Raw genomic sequence first — 17,641 nt, forward strand, 5'->3', positions numbered from 1 at the left:
GTATCTCTAAGCTGTGCAAGTCCAATCCTCTCTGTGGGTGAACTAGCACAGTACCTTCGTCTCAGCTGCTTGAGTTCACGTCTCAAGTTCTGGATACGAACTTGCCGCCTGTTTGGTCTTGGAGGTTCCTTACGCACTCTCTCCTCTTCTAATCAAAACCTCTCCTTTCCTACTGAATATATCAAGGTTGTGAGGGTGGTCAGCTTCCGGTCTACTGGTCCTTGCATGGATGCTTCGAGGATGTTCTCTTGGTCCTCATCCAGTTGGGTCCATGATGTCTTGTCTGAAGCCTTGGGCCACTTAATCCTTGGTTTCCTGGTTCTAGTGGCAGTGTCTTGCTGTGGTCTATCCGGATCAGTCGCCTCACTTGCTTCCGGGCTGCTTTGAGTCTGTAAGAGCTCTAAAAGGGGGTCATCATCCTCCTCAGGATTTCGAAAGAGATCCTGTGAGGTCTTCTGAACATAGAGTTCTTCAGTACTGTGGGTTGAATCCAGACTGGAGTACTCCTGCGTCTCACTAGCCAAACTGACTATGCGCTGTCCTTGTGATCTCACACGTTGACAATCAGACTTCCCTTGGTGAATGCGTAGACCGCGTTGGTTCTTGCACACCTTTCCGCAATTACAAGTGACTGATCCATCTCTATTCGTAGTCGGTTGGGCAGGCCGTGTCGATTCCATAAAATCCGTCCATATGAGTCTATCATCCTCCCCCCTCTCGATAGACTCTGGGGGTGTCTTTCATTTGTGGAGTCTTAAATTAGCATTTTCTTCGATTTTCTATCAAAGAATACCATCAGAATAGCAAACAGTTTGGATCCTGATGAGATGCCACGTTATGTTGTGTCTCATCTGGATCCAAACAGTTTGCAAAGGCCTTCAAAATTCAGTTCCAGCACTCAAAAAGTTAAGTGTTGTCCCAGATAATCCTGTAAAGTCCACACTGGCTAATTGGGGCTGACACTTTGTTCTGGTTTGATGCTGTTTGAAGCCCACACTGGCTAATTGGGGCTGAAACTTTGTTCTGGTTTGATGCTGTTTGAAAACCACACTTGCTAATTGGGGCTGACACTTTGTTCTATTTTGATTCTGTTTGAAGTCCACCCTGGCTAATTGGGGCTGACACTTTGTGCTGGTTTGATGCTGTTTGAAGTCCACACTGGCTAATTGGGGCTGACACTTTGTTCTGGTTTGATGCTGTTTGAAGTCCACACTGGCTAATCGGGGCTGACACTTTGTTCTGGTTTGATGCTGATTGAAGTCCACACTGGCTAATCGGGGCTGACACTTTGTTTTGGTTTGATGCTGTTTTAAGTCCACACTGGCTAATTGGGGCTGACACTTTGTTCTGGTTTGATGCTGTTTGAAGTCCACACTGGCTAATTGGGGCTGACACTTTGTTCTGGTTTGATGCTGTTTTAAGTCCACACTGGCTAATTGGGGCTGACACTTTGTTCTGGTTTGATGCTGTTTGAAGTCCACACTGGCTAATTGGGGCTGACACTTAGTTCTGGTTTGATGCTGTTTTAAGTCCACACTGGCTAATTGGGGCTGACACTTTGTGCTGGTTTGATGCTGTTTGAAGCCCACACTGGCTAATTGGGGCTGACACTTTGTTCTGGTTTGATGCTGTTTGAAGTCCACACTGGCTAATTGGGGCTGACACTTTGTTCTGGTTTGATTCTGTTTGAAGTCCACACTGGCTTATTGGGGCTGACACTTTGTTCTGGTTTGATGCTTTTTGAAGCCCACACTGGCTAATTGGGGCTGACACTTTGTTCTGGTTTGATGCTGTTTGAAGTCCACACTGGCTAATTGGGGCTGACACTTTGTTCTGGTTTGATGCTGTTTGCAGTCCACACTGGCTAATTGGGGCTGACACTTTGTTCTGGTTTGATGCTGTTTGAAGTCCACACTGGCTAATTGGGGCTGACACTTTGTTCTGGTTTGATGCTGTTTGAAGTCCACACTGGCTAATTGGGGCTGACACTTTGTTCTGGTTTGATGCTGTTTGAAGTCCACACTGGCTAATTGGGGCTGACACTTTGTTCCGGTTTGATGCTGTTTGAAGTCCAAACTGGCTAATTGGGGCTGACACTTTGTTCTGATTTGATGCTGTTTGAAGTCCACACTGGCTAATTGGGGCTGACACTTTGTTCTGGTTTGATGCTGTTTGCACATAGCAATATTCACTCTGCGTCTGAGTGAGGAAGGGTTAAACCCCCTTTGTACAAAGCGAGGCTCAATTGTAAATGCTTTTGTATCCTGGTTAGATTTTTAAATGTGACAATACTTGTCTGTTCACATGGTTGTGATTTAAGAACCACATCAGGGAAGGAAAATACTCTTCCCAACCTTACAGTGTTAACTAAACTCTTCATTTGTAAACAGATACTGCAATATTAACCCAAATTTGTAAAATTTGTCTAACATTGAAAGGGGAGACGTCAACTGAAGGGAGGAGAAATCAAACCTCTGGTTCAGAATCAGAATTCCATTGATCAGTTACCGGTAGACAATATATGCAACTAAATACCAACCTCTACGACACAACTAAATACCAACCTCTACAACCCAACTAAATACCAACCTCTACAACCCAACTAAATACCAACCTCTACAACACAACAAAAATACCAACCTCTTCAACACAACTAAATACCAACCTCTACAACACAACTAAATACCAACCTCTACAACACAACTAAATATCAACCTCTACAACACAACTAAATACCAACCTCTACAACACAACTAAATACCAACCTCTACAACACAACTAAATACCAACCTCTACAACACAACTAAATACCAACCTCTACAACACAACTAAATACCAACCTCTACAACACAACTAAATACCAACCTCTACAACACAACTAAATACCAACCTCTACATCACAACTAAATACCAACCTCTACAACACAACTAAATACCAACCTCTACAACACAACTAAATACCAACCTCTACAACACAGCATGTCAGGGAGATAAAACAAAAATGCATTAAGATAAGGTATTAATAATTTGGTGTACGGTATAATCACATTAAAAAAAACATGACCAGTAAAGTGTGGATTTGATTTGAAAGAAACATAAACATGAACCATTTTACAAAGATAACCATTTGACACTTTCTTAGTATTATCCATTTCTCACATATAATACACATTACATTTGGGTCCACAAAGTAGAATGTTTTCTCACAAGTAACTAAGATTATGTCATTAAATTGTACTTACATCATGTCGATGCACAGATGGGTCTACAAAGTAGAGTTTTTTGTCACAAGTAACTAAGGTTATGTCATTAAATCTAACTTACATCATGTCGATGTACAGATGGGTCTACAAAGTAGAGTGTTTTCTCTCCTCGGTACAGACAGTTGATGTTGTCCACAGAGTCAGTGTGCACCACGGACTTGGTTCCACCACTGCTGAACCACATTATCTACAAGAAAGGAAAGCAATTCTGGGATAAAAAAGCCTTGCTCTGGGAAAATGAGGCTTAATGCATGTGTGTTAAGTGTTGCCCTGGATAAGCCTTTGCAGTCAACACAGGCTAATCAGGAACGACACTCCCCCACCCCCAAAACTTGATTTTGCTAAGAAGAAACTTTCATTAAACAAAGAATTAGAAAAAATCTGAGGATGTCTTCCCTGATATGTCTGTGCATACTGCACAGACTAAACTGGGGTTATACTTTATGCACATGCATTAAACCCCATTTTCCTAGTGTGTGGCTCAACAGGCTATGTTTACAACACAGGTTCCCCACACTTATACCCACAAAAGCCCCTCACCACCTCCCCAACTGCCACACACATGCCATCAACTCCAACCCCCTCTATCCATACAGTTGATTTTCCCCTCTTTCCATAATATGAACTTACATACAATGGGTTATGGAGGTATTCAAACACAGAGACAAATATGGTGTTTTTTTTTTAACTGAAGTTACATCATTCTTAATTTTCAAGTGGCAAATTCAAGACCTTCATGCCAATTAAAAAAAAATTCAAGTTCTATTACACACATAAGTAATTTGTAATTTTTTTTATACATGCTATTTCTTGTCATCAGGAGTCAAATTTACGAACATTAAATGGAAAGTACAAATCTTATTCCTAATTGTGTTATAAATACCAATACAATGAAATCTTAGTAGATTTTACCGATTTCCCATTAAAAAGATTATCTCATTGCAGCATAATAAATTACAGCCCCCCCCCCCCCCCCCACACACACACTTGGCTATTTCATTGTACCAGCGGTGAGTATTTGAGTGGAATGTACACAGCTATATTCTGTGAAATTTGTGTGGTGTTCTCAAAAATTGACTGAAAGTTAATTGTTTTTTAAATGAAAAATACAGAATATATGTATTGAAATACATGAGCATGTGATTGTAAATCATGTTGAAACTGTTTTAATGTTTATTGTTATGGATGAATATCGCATGCTGCCTTCACACTGCACAGGCTAATCTAGGGCAATACTTTATGAACATGCATTAAGCCCAGTTGTGTCAGAATGTGCCTCCATGTATGGGAGACAATTTAGTTCACATGCTAATTTGCAATTTTTGGTGAAACTATTTTGGAGGTTAATTATCAATAAAACTGTCTTGGAAAAAATCCAAATTGCATCCTTCTTATGTTTGATATATGTTGATAAATACAATTAAATACCTGTCAATGATTGGTAATGTAAAACCTTTAAATGCTAAAACTTTCTGATACTAACAAAAAGAAAGTCATGACTTGATTTAACCCTTTCCCCCTTAGAAGCAAAGTGAAAATGGCTATGTGCAATTTATAATCCAGTTTATACGTAAAGTGTTGTCCCAGATAAACCTGTGCAGGCTGCATTAGGCCCTGTTTTCCCAGATTGCTTCTCATATAAATGAGAGTCTCATTACTTGGGCATGGAGTTAAAGCAGTGACATCAAGCCTGATTATAAATTGATTTGTAGCTGAATCATTATTTAATCAATCCTAAACAATAAACATTAAAACAGTCTCAATATGATTTAAATCATAAACTATATATTGATTTGTAGCTGAATCATTAATGTCCCCTACTGGTGAAACTGGAGGGGACTTAAGGTTTGCGCACTGTGTGTCCGTCCGTCCGTAAGTCAGTCAGTCTGTCACACTTTTCTGGATCCTGCGATAACTTTAAAAGTTCTTATTATTTTTTCATGAAACTTGAAACATGGATAGATGGCAATATGGAGATTATGCACGTAATTTCATTTTGTTCCTACATCAAAAATTCTGGTTGCTATGGCAACAAATACGAAAAAAAAAATAATTCTGACAATGGTGGAGTTTCCCCGGTATAAGGGGACCATATTGCTTGACAATAGTCTTGTTTAATCAAACCCAAACAATAAACATTAAAACAGTATCAACACGATTGAAATCATAAACTATAAATTGATTTGGAGCTGAATCATTATTTAATCAACCTTAGTAAATATAAAACACTTGTATTTTAAATTTTAAAGCAATTATTAGCAAAAGCACAACAACAATAACTCCCAATTGTAGTCAAAACGCTGTAAATTTTCCAAATCCAAAGGGACCTGGCTCCATTCCCAAAATGGGGAAAATAACACTGATCTGGGATAACACTTTAAGGACATCCATTTAGTCCAGTTTTCCCAAAATGTGGCTCTATACTACTCACATTATCCACGAAGTTGTGTTCTGCCAACTGTTTGCACTGCAGCGGACAAGGGATAGTGATGTCACCTCTGAAACACACACAGGCCATTAACCATTTACCACTAAGATACGTATTTAAACCATTACCACTTAGATACTTATTTAACCAATTACCACTTTAATTCCACTTAGATACTTATTACTTAGATACTTATTTAACCCTTTACCACTAAGATACGTTTTTAACCCTTTACCACTTAGATACGTATTTAACCCATTACCCAGTGTTCATTCTGGGCCAGATTGCTGGTGGGCCATTATGGCCCATCAGCCATAAATTTAGTGGGCCATTTAAAGATTTTGTAGGGGCCACCTGATTGCAGGATTTATGATCACTACCAGCTGCATATCTATTCGGAGTACTTGTCCGAAAATTGGAACAGCAGTTAACAAACATGTTACTTTTACTATGCTTTTTACAAATGTCACAAAACATTAAATTATTTGTGTCATTGTACGACAACCACGTAAATTTCTCTAACCAACTAAAAATTCTGGAATTTATGATCATCTACATTTTCCGAAGGTTCCATTAAATTTTGTTCGCTTGAACCTGCAGATGATGTAGGCATACTCGCTTCGGCCAAACCATCTGCTGTTTTGCCACCTTCCTAATCAGAAGCCCTAATGTCAAAATACTGAGCTCAGGCCGGGGATTGAACCCACGACCTCCAGAGTGGTAGTCAGACACTCTAACCGCGTCGCTAAAGAGCTAGCCCAACAGCAAGGCTGTTGGAAGTGACCTTATTTCACTACATTCCTCCCCCTTTTAATGTTTCAAGGCCCAGACACGCCCGCTACAGCATGTCTTGCATCCGCATGGCCCTCCCAGAAACCTCGTCGCCATTAATGTGAAAATACTGAGCTCAGGCCGGGGATTGAACCCACGACCTCCAGAGTGGTAGTCAGACACTCTAACCGCGTTGCTAAAGAGCTAGCCCAACAGCAAGGCTGTTGGAAGTGACCTTATTTCACTACAGCCCTTTCACATTCCCTTGGTTTTTTGTTTTTAAAAAATGAAGGAGAGATCGTCCCTCGCTGCTCTCCTTTTCTGCTTTACGCTTTGACATGTTTAAACCCTTCATTTTTTATTAAAAACGTTTGAAAATCGCAACACAATATGTTGACAAACGTTTTCAACACTTTCTGATGACGTATACACAGTTTGCTGACATGTGACATCTATCAACCAATGGAAGTGCAGGATTCAACACAGTTCGCCCGCGGTAGCCAAGCAACGGTCATTTTCCATCTACATTTCGACTCAGCAGACAAGTGTTTAGAATTCGCAATATGATTCTGTCGCTTTGGTTTTTATAATTTAATCCCCCACTCATATAATTTCTAATGCGCCAATTATATTATGTATGCGCCCCACTGATATCTCTAGATTATCCCACAATGGCGTTGCCCAGAATGAACACTGCATTACCACTTAGATACTTATTTAACCCTTTACCACTTAGATGGGTATTGAACCCTTTACCACTTAGATAGGTATTTAATCTTTTACGACTAAGATTCGTATTTTGAAGCATTTGTAGTCCCTGAGAAAGTTTAATTTAATTTAAGACCTTTCTTACTAGATTCATTTTTTTTAAACCTATTTATTTAAGCTCGATTGCGAAACAAGCCTTAAAGGCTTACATGAAACGCTCTCGATTCCGTTTCCTTGGTGTCATAGGGGAGATCTAAAGAACGCCCCCACTGTGGGGATCGAATCCGTGACCTCTCGATCGCTAGTTCAAATTTTAAAGGCTTCATTTGGAACCCTTAGATACTGATGATTTGCACATTGCTTCTGAGAGGGAAAGTGTTAGGGCATTTTGCTTCTGAGAGGGAAAGTGTTAGGGCATTTTGCTTCTGAGAGGGAAAGTGTTAGGGCATTTTGCAACCAGAAATTGTATATAAATCTGATTGGGAACAGTATCAGAAAGAAAGGAGTTGTAGTCTTGTTGATATTTCTGTCAATTACACCTTCATAAATAACTATCAAACCAAATAAGTCATGTTTTGAGAAAACTGGGAATATGCATGTGCATAAAGTGTCATCCCAGATTAGCCTGTGCAATCCGCACAGGCTAATCAGGGACGACACATTCCACTTTTATGACATTTTTCGTTTAAATGAAGTTTTTTTTTAGCAAAAATCCAATTAAGGCAGAAAATTGTGTCCCTGATTAGCCTGTGCAGACTGCACAGGCTAATCTCAAACAACACTTTACACACATGCATTATGCCCCGTTTTCTCAGAACATGACTCAATAGTTTAGAGCCTTGCTCTGGAAAAATGGGGCTTAATGCTGTTTAGAAGTGTTGTCCTAGATTAGCCTACTCATCAGTCTGCACAGGCTTATCAGTGACAACACTTACAACTCACTGGCTTATCAGTGACAACACTTACAGCTCACTGGCTTATCAGTGACAACACTTACAGCTCAATGGCTTATCAGTGACAACACTTACAGCTCACAGGCTTATCAGTGACAACACTTACAGCTCACTGGCTTATCAGTGACAACACTTACAGCTCACTGGCTTATCAGTGACAACACTTACAGCTCACAGGCTTATCAGTGACAACACTTACAGCTCACTGGCTTATCAGTTACAACACTTACAGCTCACTGGCTTATCAGTGACAACACTTACAACTCACTGGCTTATCAGTGACAACACTTACAGCTCACTGGCTTATCAGTGACAACACTTACAGCTCACTGGCTTATCAGTGACAACACTTACAGCTCACAGGCTTATCAGTGACAACACTTACAGCTCACTGGCTTATCAGTGACAACACTTACAGCTCACTGGCTTATCAGTGACAACACTTACAGCTCACTGGCTTATCAGTGACAACACTTACAGCTCACTGGCTTATCAGTGACAACACTTACAGCTCACTGGCTTATCAGTGACAATGCTTACAGCTCACTGGCTTATCAGTGACAACACTTACAGCTCACAGGCTTATCAGTGACAACACTTACAGCTCACTGGCTTATCAGTGACAACACTTACAGCTCACTGGCTTATCAGTGACAACACTTACAACTCACTGGCTTATCAGTGACAACACTTACAACTCACTGGCTTATCAGTGACAACACTTACAACTCACTGGCTTATCAGTGACAACACTTACAGCTCACTGGCTTATCAGTGACAACACTTACAGCTCACTGGCTTATCAGTGATAACACTTACAGCTCACTGGCTTATCAATGACAACACTTACAGCTCACTGGCTTATCAGTGACAACACTTACAGCTCACTGGCTTATCAGTGACAACACTTACAGCTCACTGGCTTATCAGTGACAACACTTACAGCTCACTGGCTTATCAGTGACAACACATACAGCTCACTGGCTTATCAGTGACAACACTTACAGCTCACTGGCTTATCAGTGACAACACTAACAGCTCACTGGCTTATCAGTGACAACACTTACAACTCACTGGCTTATCAATGTCAACACTTACAGCTCACTGGCTTATCAGTGACAACACTTACAGCTCACTGGCTTATCAGTGACAACACTTACAGCTCACTGGCTTATCAGTGACAACACTTACAGCTCACTGGCTTATAAGTGACAACACTTACAGCTCACTGGCTTATTAGTGACAACACTTACAGCTCACTGGCTTATCAGTGACAACACTTACAGCTCACTGGCTTATCAGTGACAACACTTACAGCTCACTGGCTTATCAGTGACAACACTTACAGCTCACTGGCTTATTAGTGACAACACTTACAGCTCACTGGCTTATCAGTGACAACACTTACAGCTCACTGGCTTATTAGTGACAACACTTACAGCTCACTGGCTTATCAGTGACAACACTTACAGCTCACTGGCTTATCAGTAACAACACTTACAACTCACTGGCTTATCAGTGACAACACTTACAGCTCACTGGCTTATCAGTGACAACTCTTACAGCTCAATGGCTTATCAGTGAAAACACTTACAGCTCACTGGCTTATCAGTGACAACACCTACAGCTCACTGGCTTATCAGTGACAACACACACAGCTCACTGGCTTATCAGTGACAACACTTACAGCTCACTGGCTTATCAGTGACAACATTTACAGCTCACTGGCTTATTAGTGACAACACTTACAACTCACTGGCTTATTAGTGACAACACTAACAACTCACTGGCTTATCAGTGACAACACTTACAGCTCACTGGCTTATCAGTGACAACACTTACAGCTCACTGGCTTATCAGTGACAACACTTACATCTCACTGGCTTATCAGTGACAATACTTACAACTCACTGGCTTATCAGTGACAACACTTACAACTCACTGGCTTATCAGTGACAACACTTACAACTCACTGGCTTATCAGTGACAACACTTACAGCTCACTGGCTTATCAGTGACAACACTTACAGCTCACTGGCTTATCAGTGATAACACTTACAGCTCACTGGCTTATCAGTGACAACACTTACAGCTCACTGGCTTATCAGTGACAACACTTACAGCTCACTGGCTTATCAGTGACAACACTTACAGCTCACTGGCTTATCAGTGACAACACTTACAGCTCACTGGCTTATCAGTGACAACACTTACAGCTCACTGGCTTATCAGTGACAACACTTACAGCTCACTGGCTTATCAGTGACAACACTTACAGCTCACTGGCTTATAAGTGACAACACTTACAGCTCACTGGCTTATCAGTGACAACACTTACAGCTCACTGGCTTATCAGTGACAACACTTACAGCTCACTGGCTTATCAGTGACAACACTTACAGCTCACTGGCTTATTAGTGACAACACTTACAGCTCACTGGCTTATCAGTGACAACACTTACAGCTCACTGGCTTATCAGTGACAACACTTACAGCTCACTGGCTTATCAGTGACAACACTTACAGCTCACTGGCTTATCAGTAACAACACTTACAACTCACTGGCTTATCAGTGACAACACTTACAGCTCACTGGCTTATCAGTGACAACTCTTACAGCTCACTGGCTTATCAGTGACAACACTTACAGCTCACTGGCTTATCAGTGACAACACCTACAGCTCACTGGCTTATCAGTGACAACACACACAGCTCACTGGCTTATCAGTGACAACACTTACAGCTCACTGGCTTATCAGTGACAACATTTACAGCTCACTGGCTTATTAGTGACAACACTTACAGCTCACTGGCTTATTAGTGACAACACTTACAACTCACTGGCTTATCAGTGACAACACTTACAGCTCACTTGCTTATCAGTGACAACACTTACAGCTCACTGGCTTATCAGTGACAACACTTACAGCTCACTGGCTTATTAGTGACAACACTTACAGCTCACTGGCTTATCAGTGACAACACTTACAGCTCACTGGCTTATCAATGACAACACTTACAGCTCACTGGCTTATCGGTGACAACACTTACAGCTCACTGGCTTATCAGTGACAACACTTACAACTCACTGGCTTATCAGTGACCACACTTATAGCTCACTGGCTTATCAGTGACTACACTTACAGCTCACTGGCTTATCAGTGACAACACTTACAGCTCACTGGCTTATCAGTGACAACACTTACAACTCACTGGCTTATCAGTGACAACACTTACAACTCACTGGCTTATCAGTGACAACACTTACAGCTCACTGGCTTATCAGTGACAACACTTACAGCTCACTGGCTTATCAGTGATAACACTTACAGCTCACTGGCTTATCAGTGACAACACTTACAGCTCACTGGCTTATCAGTGACAACACTTACAGCTCACTGGCTTATCAGTGACAACACTTACAGCTCACTGGCTTATCAGTGACAACACTTACAGCTCACTGGCTTATCAGTGACAACACTTACAGCTCACTGGCTTATCAGTGACAACACCTACATCTCACTGGCTTATCAGTGACAACACTTACAGCTCACTGGATTATCAGTGACAACACTTACAACTCACTGGCTTATCAATGTCAACACTTACAGCTCACTGGCTTATCAGTGACAACACTTACAGCTCACTGGCTTATCAGTGACAACACTTACAGCTCACTGGCTTATCAGTGACAACACTTACAGCTCACTGGCTTATAAGTGACAACACTTACAGCTCACTGGCTTATTAGTGACAACACTTACAGCTCACTGGCTTATCAGTGACAACACTTACAGCTCACTGGCTTATCAGTGACAACACTTACAGCTCACTGGCTTATCAGTGACAACACTTACAGCTCACTGTCTTATTAGTGACAACACTTACAGCTCACTGGCTTATCAGTAACAACACTTACAACTCACTGGCTTATCAGTGACAACACTTACAGCTCACTGGCTTATCAGTGACAACTCTTACAGCTCACTGGCTTATCAGTGAAAACACTTACAGCTCACTGGCTTATCAGTGACAACACCTACAGCTCACTGCCTTATCAGTGACAACACACACAGCTCACTGGCTTATCAGTGACAACACTTACAGCTCACTGGCTTATCAGTGACAACATTTACAGCTCACTGGCTTATTAGTGACAACACTTACAACTCACTGGCTTATTAGTGACAACACTTACAAATCACTGGCTTATCAGTGACAACACTTACAGCTCACTGGCTTATCAGTGACAACACTTACAGCTCACTGGCTTATCAGTGACAACACTTACAGCTCACTGGCTTATCAGTGACAACACTTACAACTCACTGGCTTATCAGTGACAACACTTACAACTCACTGGCTTATCAGTGACAACACTTACAACTCACTGGCTTATCAGTGACAACACTTACAGCTCACTGGCTTATCAGTGACAACACTTACAGCTCACTGGCTTATCAGTGACAACACTTACAGCTCACTGGCTTATCAGTGACAACACTAACAGCTCACTGGCTTATCAGTGACAACACTTACAGCTCACTGGCTTATCAGTGACAACACTTACAGCTCACTGGCTTATCAGTGACAACACTTACAGCTCACTGGCTTATCAGTGACAACACTTACAGCTCACTGGCTTATCAGTGACAACACTTACAGCTCACTGGCTTATCAGTGACAACACTTACAGCTCACTGGCTTATAAGTGACAACACTTACAGCTCACTGGCTTATTAGTGACAACACTTACAGCTCACTGGCTTATCAGTGACAACACTTACAGCTCACTGGCTTATCAGTGACAACACTTACAGCTCACTGGCTTATCAGTGACAACACTTACAGCTCACTGGCTTATTAGTGACAACACTTACAGCTCACTGGCTTATCAGTGACAACACTTACAGCTCACTGGCTTATTAGTGACAACACTTACAGCTCACTGGCTTATCAGTGACAACACTTACAGCTCACTGGCTTATCAGTAACAACACTTACAACTCACTGGCTTATCAGTGACAACACTTACAGCTCGTTGGCTTATCAGTGACAACTCTTACAGCTCACTGGCTTATCAGTGACAACACTTACAGCTCACTGGCTTATCAGTGACAACACCTACAGCTCACTGGCTTATCAGTGACAACACACACAGCTCACTGGCTTATCAGTGACAACACTTACAGCTCACTGGCTTATCAGTGACAACATTTACAGCTCACTGGCTTATTAGTGACAACACTTACAACTCACTGGCTTATTAGTGACAACACTTACAACTCACTGGCTTATCAGTGACAACACTTACAGCTCACTGGCTTATTAGTGACAACACTTACAGCTCACTGGCTTATCAGTGACAACACTTAAAGCTCACTGGCTTATAAGTGACAACACTTACAGCTCACTGGCTTATCAGTGACAACACTTACAGCTCACTGGCTTATTAGTGACAACACTTACAACTCACTGGCTTATCAGTGACAACACTTACAGCTCACTGGCTTATCAGTGACAACTCTTACAGCTCACTGGCTTATCAGTGAAAACACTTACAGCTCACTGGCTTATCAGTGACAACACCTACAGCTCACTGGCTTATCAGTGACAACACACACAGCTCACTGGCTTATCAGTGACAACACTTACAGCTCACTGGCTTATCAGTGACAACATTTACAGCTCACTGGCTTATTAGTGACAACACTTACAACTCACTGGCTTATTAGTGACAACACTTACAACTCACTGGCTTATCAGTGACAACACTTACAGCTCACTGGCTTATCAGTGACAACACTTACAGCTCACTGGCTTATCAGTGACAACACTTACAGCTCACTGGCTTATCAGTGACAACACTTACAACTCACTGGCTTATCAGTGACAACACTTTCAACTCACTGGCTTATCAGTGACAACACTTACAGCTCACTGGCTTATCAGTGACAACACTAACAGCTCACTGGCTTATCAGTGACAACACTTACAGCTCACTGGTTTATCAGTGACAACACTTACAGCTCACTGGCTTATCAGTGACAACACTTACAGCTCACTGGCTTATCAGTGACAAAACTAACAGCTCACTGGCTTATCAGTGACAACACTTACAGCTCACTGGCTTATCAGTGACAACACTTACAGCTCACTGGCTTATAAGTGACAACACTTACAGCTCACTGGCTTATTAGTGACAACACTTACAGCTCACTGGCTTATCAGTGACAACACTTACAGCTCACTGGCTTATCAGTGACAACACTTGCAGCTCACTGGCTTATCAGTGACAACACTTACAGCTCACTGGCTTATTAGTGACAACACTTACAGCTCACTGGCTTATCAGTGACAACACTTACAGCTCACTGGCTTATTAGTGACAACACTTACAGCTCACTGGCTTATCAGTGACAACACTTACAGCTCACTGGCTTATCAGTAACAACACTTACAACTCACTGGCTTATCAGTGACAACACTTACAGCTCGTTGGCTTATCAGTGACAACTCTTACAGCTCACTGGCTTATCAGTGACAACACTTACAGCTCACTGGCTTATCAGTGACAACACCTACAGCTCACTGGCTTATCAGTGATAACACACACAGCTCACTGGCTTATCAGTGACAACACTTACAGCTCACTGGCTTATCAGTGACAACATTAACAGCTCACTGGCTTATTAGTGACAACACTTACAGCTCACTGGCTTATCAGTGACAACACTTACAGCTCACTGGCTTATCAATGACAACACTTACAGCTCACTGGCTTATCAGTGACAACACTTACAGCTCACTGGCTTATCAGTGACAACACTTACAACTCACTGGCTTATCAGTGACCACGCTTATAGCTCACTGGCTTATCAGTGACTACACTTACAGCTCACTGGCTTATCAGTGACAACACTTACAGCTCACTGGCTTATCAGTGACAACACTTACAGCTCACTGGCTTATCAGTGACAACACTAACAGCTCACTGGCTTATCAGTGACTACACTTACAGCTCACTGGCTTATCAGTGACAACGCTTACAGCTCACTGGCTTATCAGTGACAACACTTACAGCTCACTGGCTTATCAGTGACAACACTTACAACTCACTGGCTTATCAGTGACCACACTTATAGCTCACTGGCTTATCAGTGACTACACTTACAGCTCACTGGCTTATCAGTGACAACGCTTACAGCTCACTGGCTTATCAGTGACAACACTTACAGCTCACTGGCTTATCAGTGACAACACTAACAGCTCACTGGCTTATCAGTGACTACACTTACAGCTCACCGGCTTATTAGTGACAACACTTACAGCTCACTGGCTTATCAGTGACAACACTTACAACTCACTGGCTTATCAGTGACTACACTTACAACTCACTGGCTTATCAGTGACAAAGCTTACAGCACACTGGCTTATCAGTGACAACACTTACAACTCACTGGCTTATCAGTGACAACACTAACAGCTCACTGGCTTATCAGTGACAACACTTACAGCTCACTCGCTTATCAGTGACAACACTTACAGCTCACTGGCTTATTAGTGACAACACTTACAGCTCACTGGCTTATAAGTGACAACACTTAAAACTCACATGGAATATTAATTTAAAGATAGTCTCTTTAAAAAAAAAATCCTGTCAAACCAAAAAGTGTCACCATACATTTAAATCTACCAATAACCCCCTTACATGTAAAATATTCATTTTTATGAACTGTCTGTCGGTCAATTTACTGCATGTTAGATACCATATGATGTAAGTTATTTCAAATATAAGTCCTGTGAACCTTATGTGATGGAATTTTTAGATCAACATAATGTAATGGATAAGGTGTCCCCCTAGCGACCCTGAAGATACATACATCCCTACTGTGTGAGCGTTCTTTAGAGCTCCCTCCACCAATTACTGATTCTATATATAAGTCCCAGAAAAATGTGCATACATTTGTATGTGCATTGTGCTTCATTATCATTGGTTGATTACTGTAATTACTCTATGTTTTCGGACACCCCTTTTTTTAACAAAAATAATTATTTTTCGTGACTCTTAGTTTTCGGACACACGAGTTTTCGTTCATAATTAATGTATCTAAGTTTTCTGACAGTATATTTTACAGCGCTATTTTACCAAATTTCGGTCCTGTTTTTGATATCTTATGACACTTCGATCATATGGGGTTTAACAACCAGATTAACATCATAAAACATGGCAGGTGCATGCCTGAGGGCAACGGACCATTACATTTGCATTATTGGGTAAATAACCTTGTAAACCGGTATAAAACAATGGTTTCGCCTGATAGCGTAAGCGTTATGACAATTACCAGGGGTAGTGCCAATTAACAGTTCAATTATCTACCGCGATGGTACTACCCCTTCTCAGTAAAATAACTGTGACAAATACTAAACGCTTCAAAGTGTGATGCACTCTTTTGCAAGTTTTACAAATAATAGAAGGTGTTAGACAACAACTATCAGAAATGAACAAACAAAGAATTCATAGTTTGCTTTTTTATTGCGTTAATAACAGGTTCATACTAGTGAGTATCGGTACACCACATGCTCATTTTTGAACTCGTTGGTCAAAGTACAACCTTGTAGTAACTTTCTATCAAATAAATTAAGAATTTAAAGTTATTTAAAATGCAGTGCAAGCATATATAACTGTAATTTATACTATACGGCATGGTATTTTACAAGCGAGTCTTAGTTTTCGGACACCTGTATTTTGTGAATATTTTTCGTATCTAAGTTTTCGGACACGAAAAAAAAAAAATTGTGTCCGAAAACATAGAGTAATTACGGTACACATGTATACAGAAATTTAAATGAGAAAAATAATTAAGACATATGATATTGATGTTTAAACCAGCATTATTAAAATAGACGCAACTAATACACAATGTATAAAACACACATTGGTTTCATATACTTCTATCATTTAAACAATACTGTTAAATGTGTACCATAAAAATTGTAATACAACCCTAGGCTTAAGTAAACAGGTAATTAATTGTTTTATTAAGTTGCTAACCTCAGTTGTAATCATTGTTAAATTACCTCAAAATTATTTCCTTGTATTTTGTATATGTTTGGCTTCATCTTGTGGTGTTTCTTGCGGCTGATTATGTTTACAACATGATTTGATAACATGATCTGTTTTTGCCTAAAACTTTATTTTAATTTTATTATTTAAAAAACATTTTACAGGTAAAATCAAAGTCTATAGCCTTAAAACTGTTTTTGTGTTATTCTCAATATTTATTTAACTGATTAATTTCTTTATTTTATTTTCTAAATAAAATAGTAATTTACAATAAACAAGATCTGTCACCATAGGATGACATATGCGCCCTATAAACGCTTTGATAGAAGTTATGAGCATTTTTCGAAACCTTAACGCAGATTTCCAAACCTAAACGCCCCAGTGATTCATTTTGCTGTGCGTCATTCTCAAACATGTGTGTCCTCGAGACGCATTGTTTAAAAATTGTTTT

At 40.7% G+C, this 17,641-nt stretch overlaps 1 protein-coding gene and 1 long non-coding RNA gene across 4 annotated transcripts in view; both read right to left on the reverse strand.

Annotated features, from left to right (window-relative positions):
• The window catches only part of LOC127853841 (tRNA wybutosine-synthesizing protein 5-like), a 74,722-nt gene that overhangs the window by 39,688 nt on the left and 17,393 nt on the right, over positions 1–17,641 (reverse strand). For all 3 annotated transcript variants that reach the window (XM_052388636.1, XM_052388635.1, XM_052388637.1), the window contains exons 3-4: positions 5,695–5,761; positions 3,325–3,450 (exon numbers count right to left, since the gene is read on the reverse strand). In XM_052388636.1, the coding sequence (XP_052244596.1) occupies positions 3,325–3,450; positions 5,695–5,761 (193 nt within the window). The remainder of the gene's footprint in view (positions 1–3,324; positions 3,451–5,694; positions 5,762–17,641) is intronic.
• On the reverse strand, positions 1,367–3,232 carry LOC127853846 (uncharacterized). Its single transcript, XR_008036773.1, has 3 exons — positions 2,916–3,232; positions 2,716–2,865; positions 1,367–2,665 (listed from the first exon to the last, which is right to left on the reverse strand). It is a non-coding gene; the product is annotated as an uncharacterized LOC127853846 (long non-coding RNA).

Source organism: Dreissena polymorpha, chromosome 12 (genome assembly GCF_020536995.1).
Source record: "Dreissena polymorpha isolate Duluth1 chromosome 12, UMN_Dpol_1.0, whole genome shotgun sequence".
NCBI classification, from domain to species: domain Eukaryota; kingdom Metazoa; phylum Mollusca; class Bivalvia; order Myida; family Dreissenidae; genus Dreissena; species Dreissena polymorpha.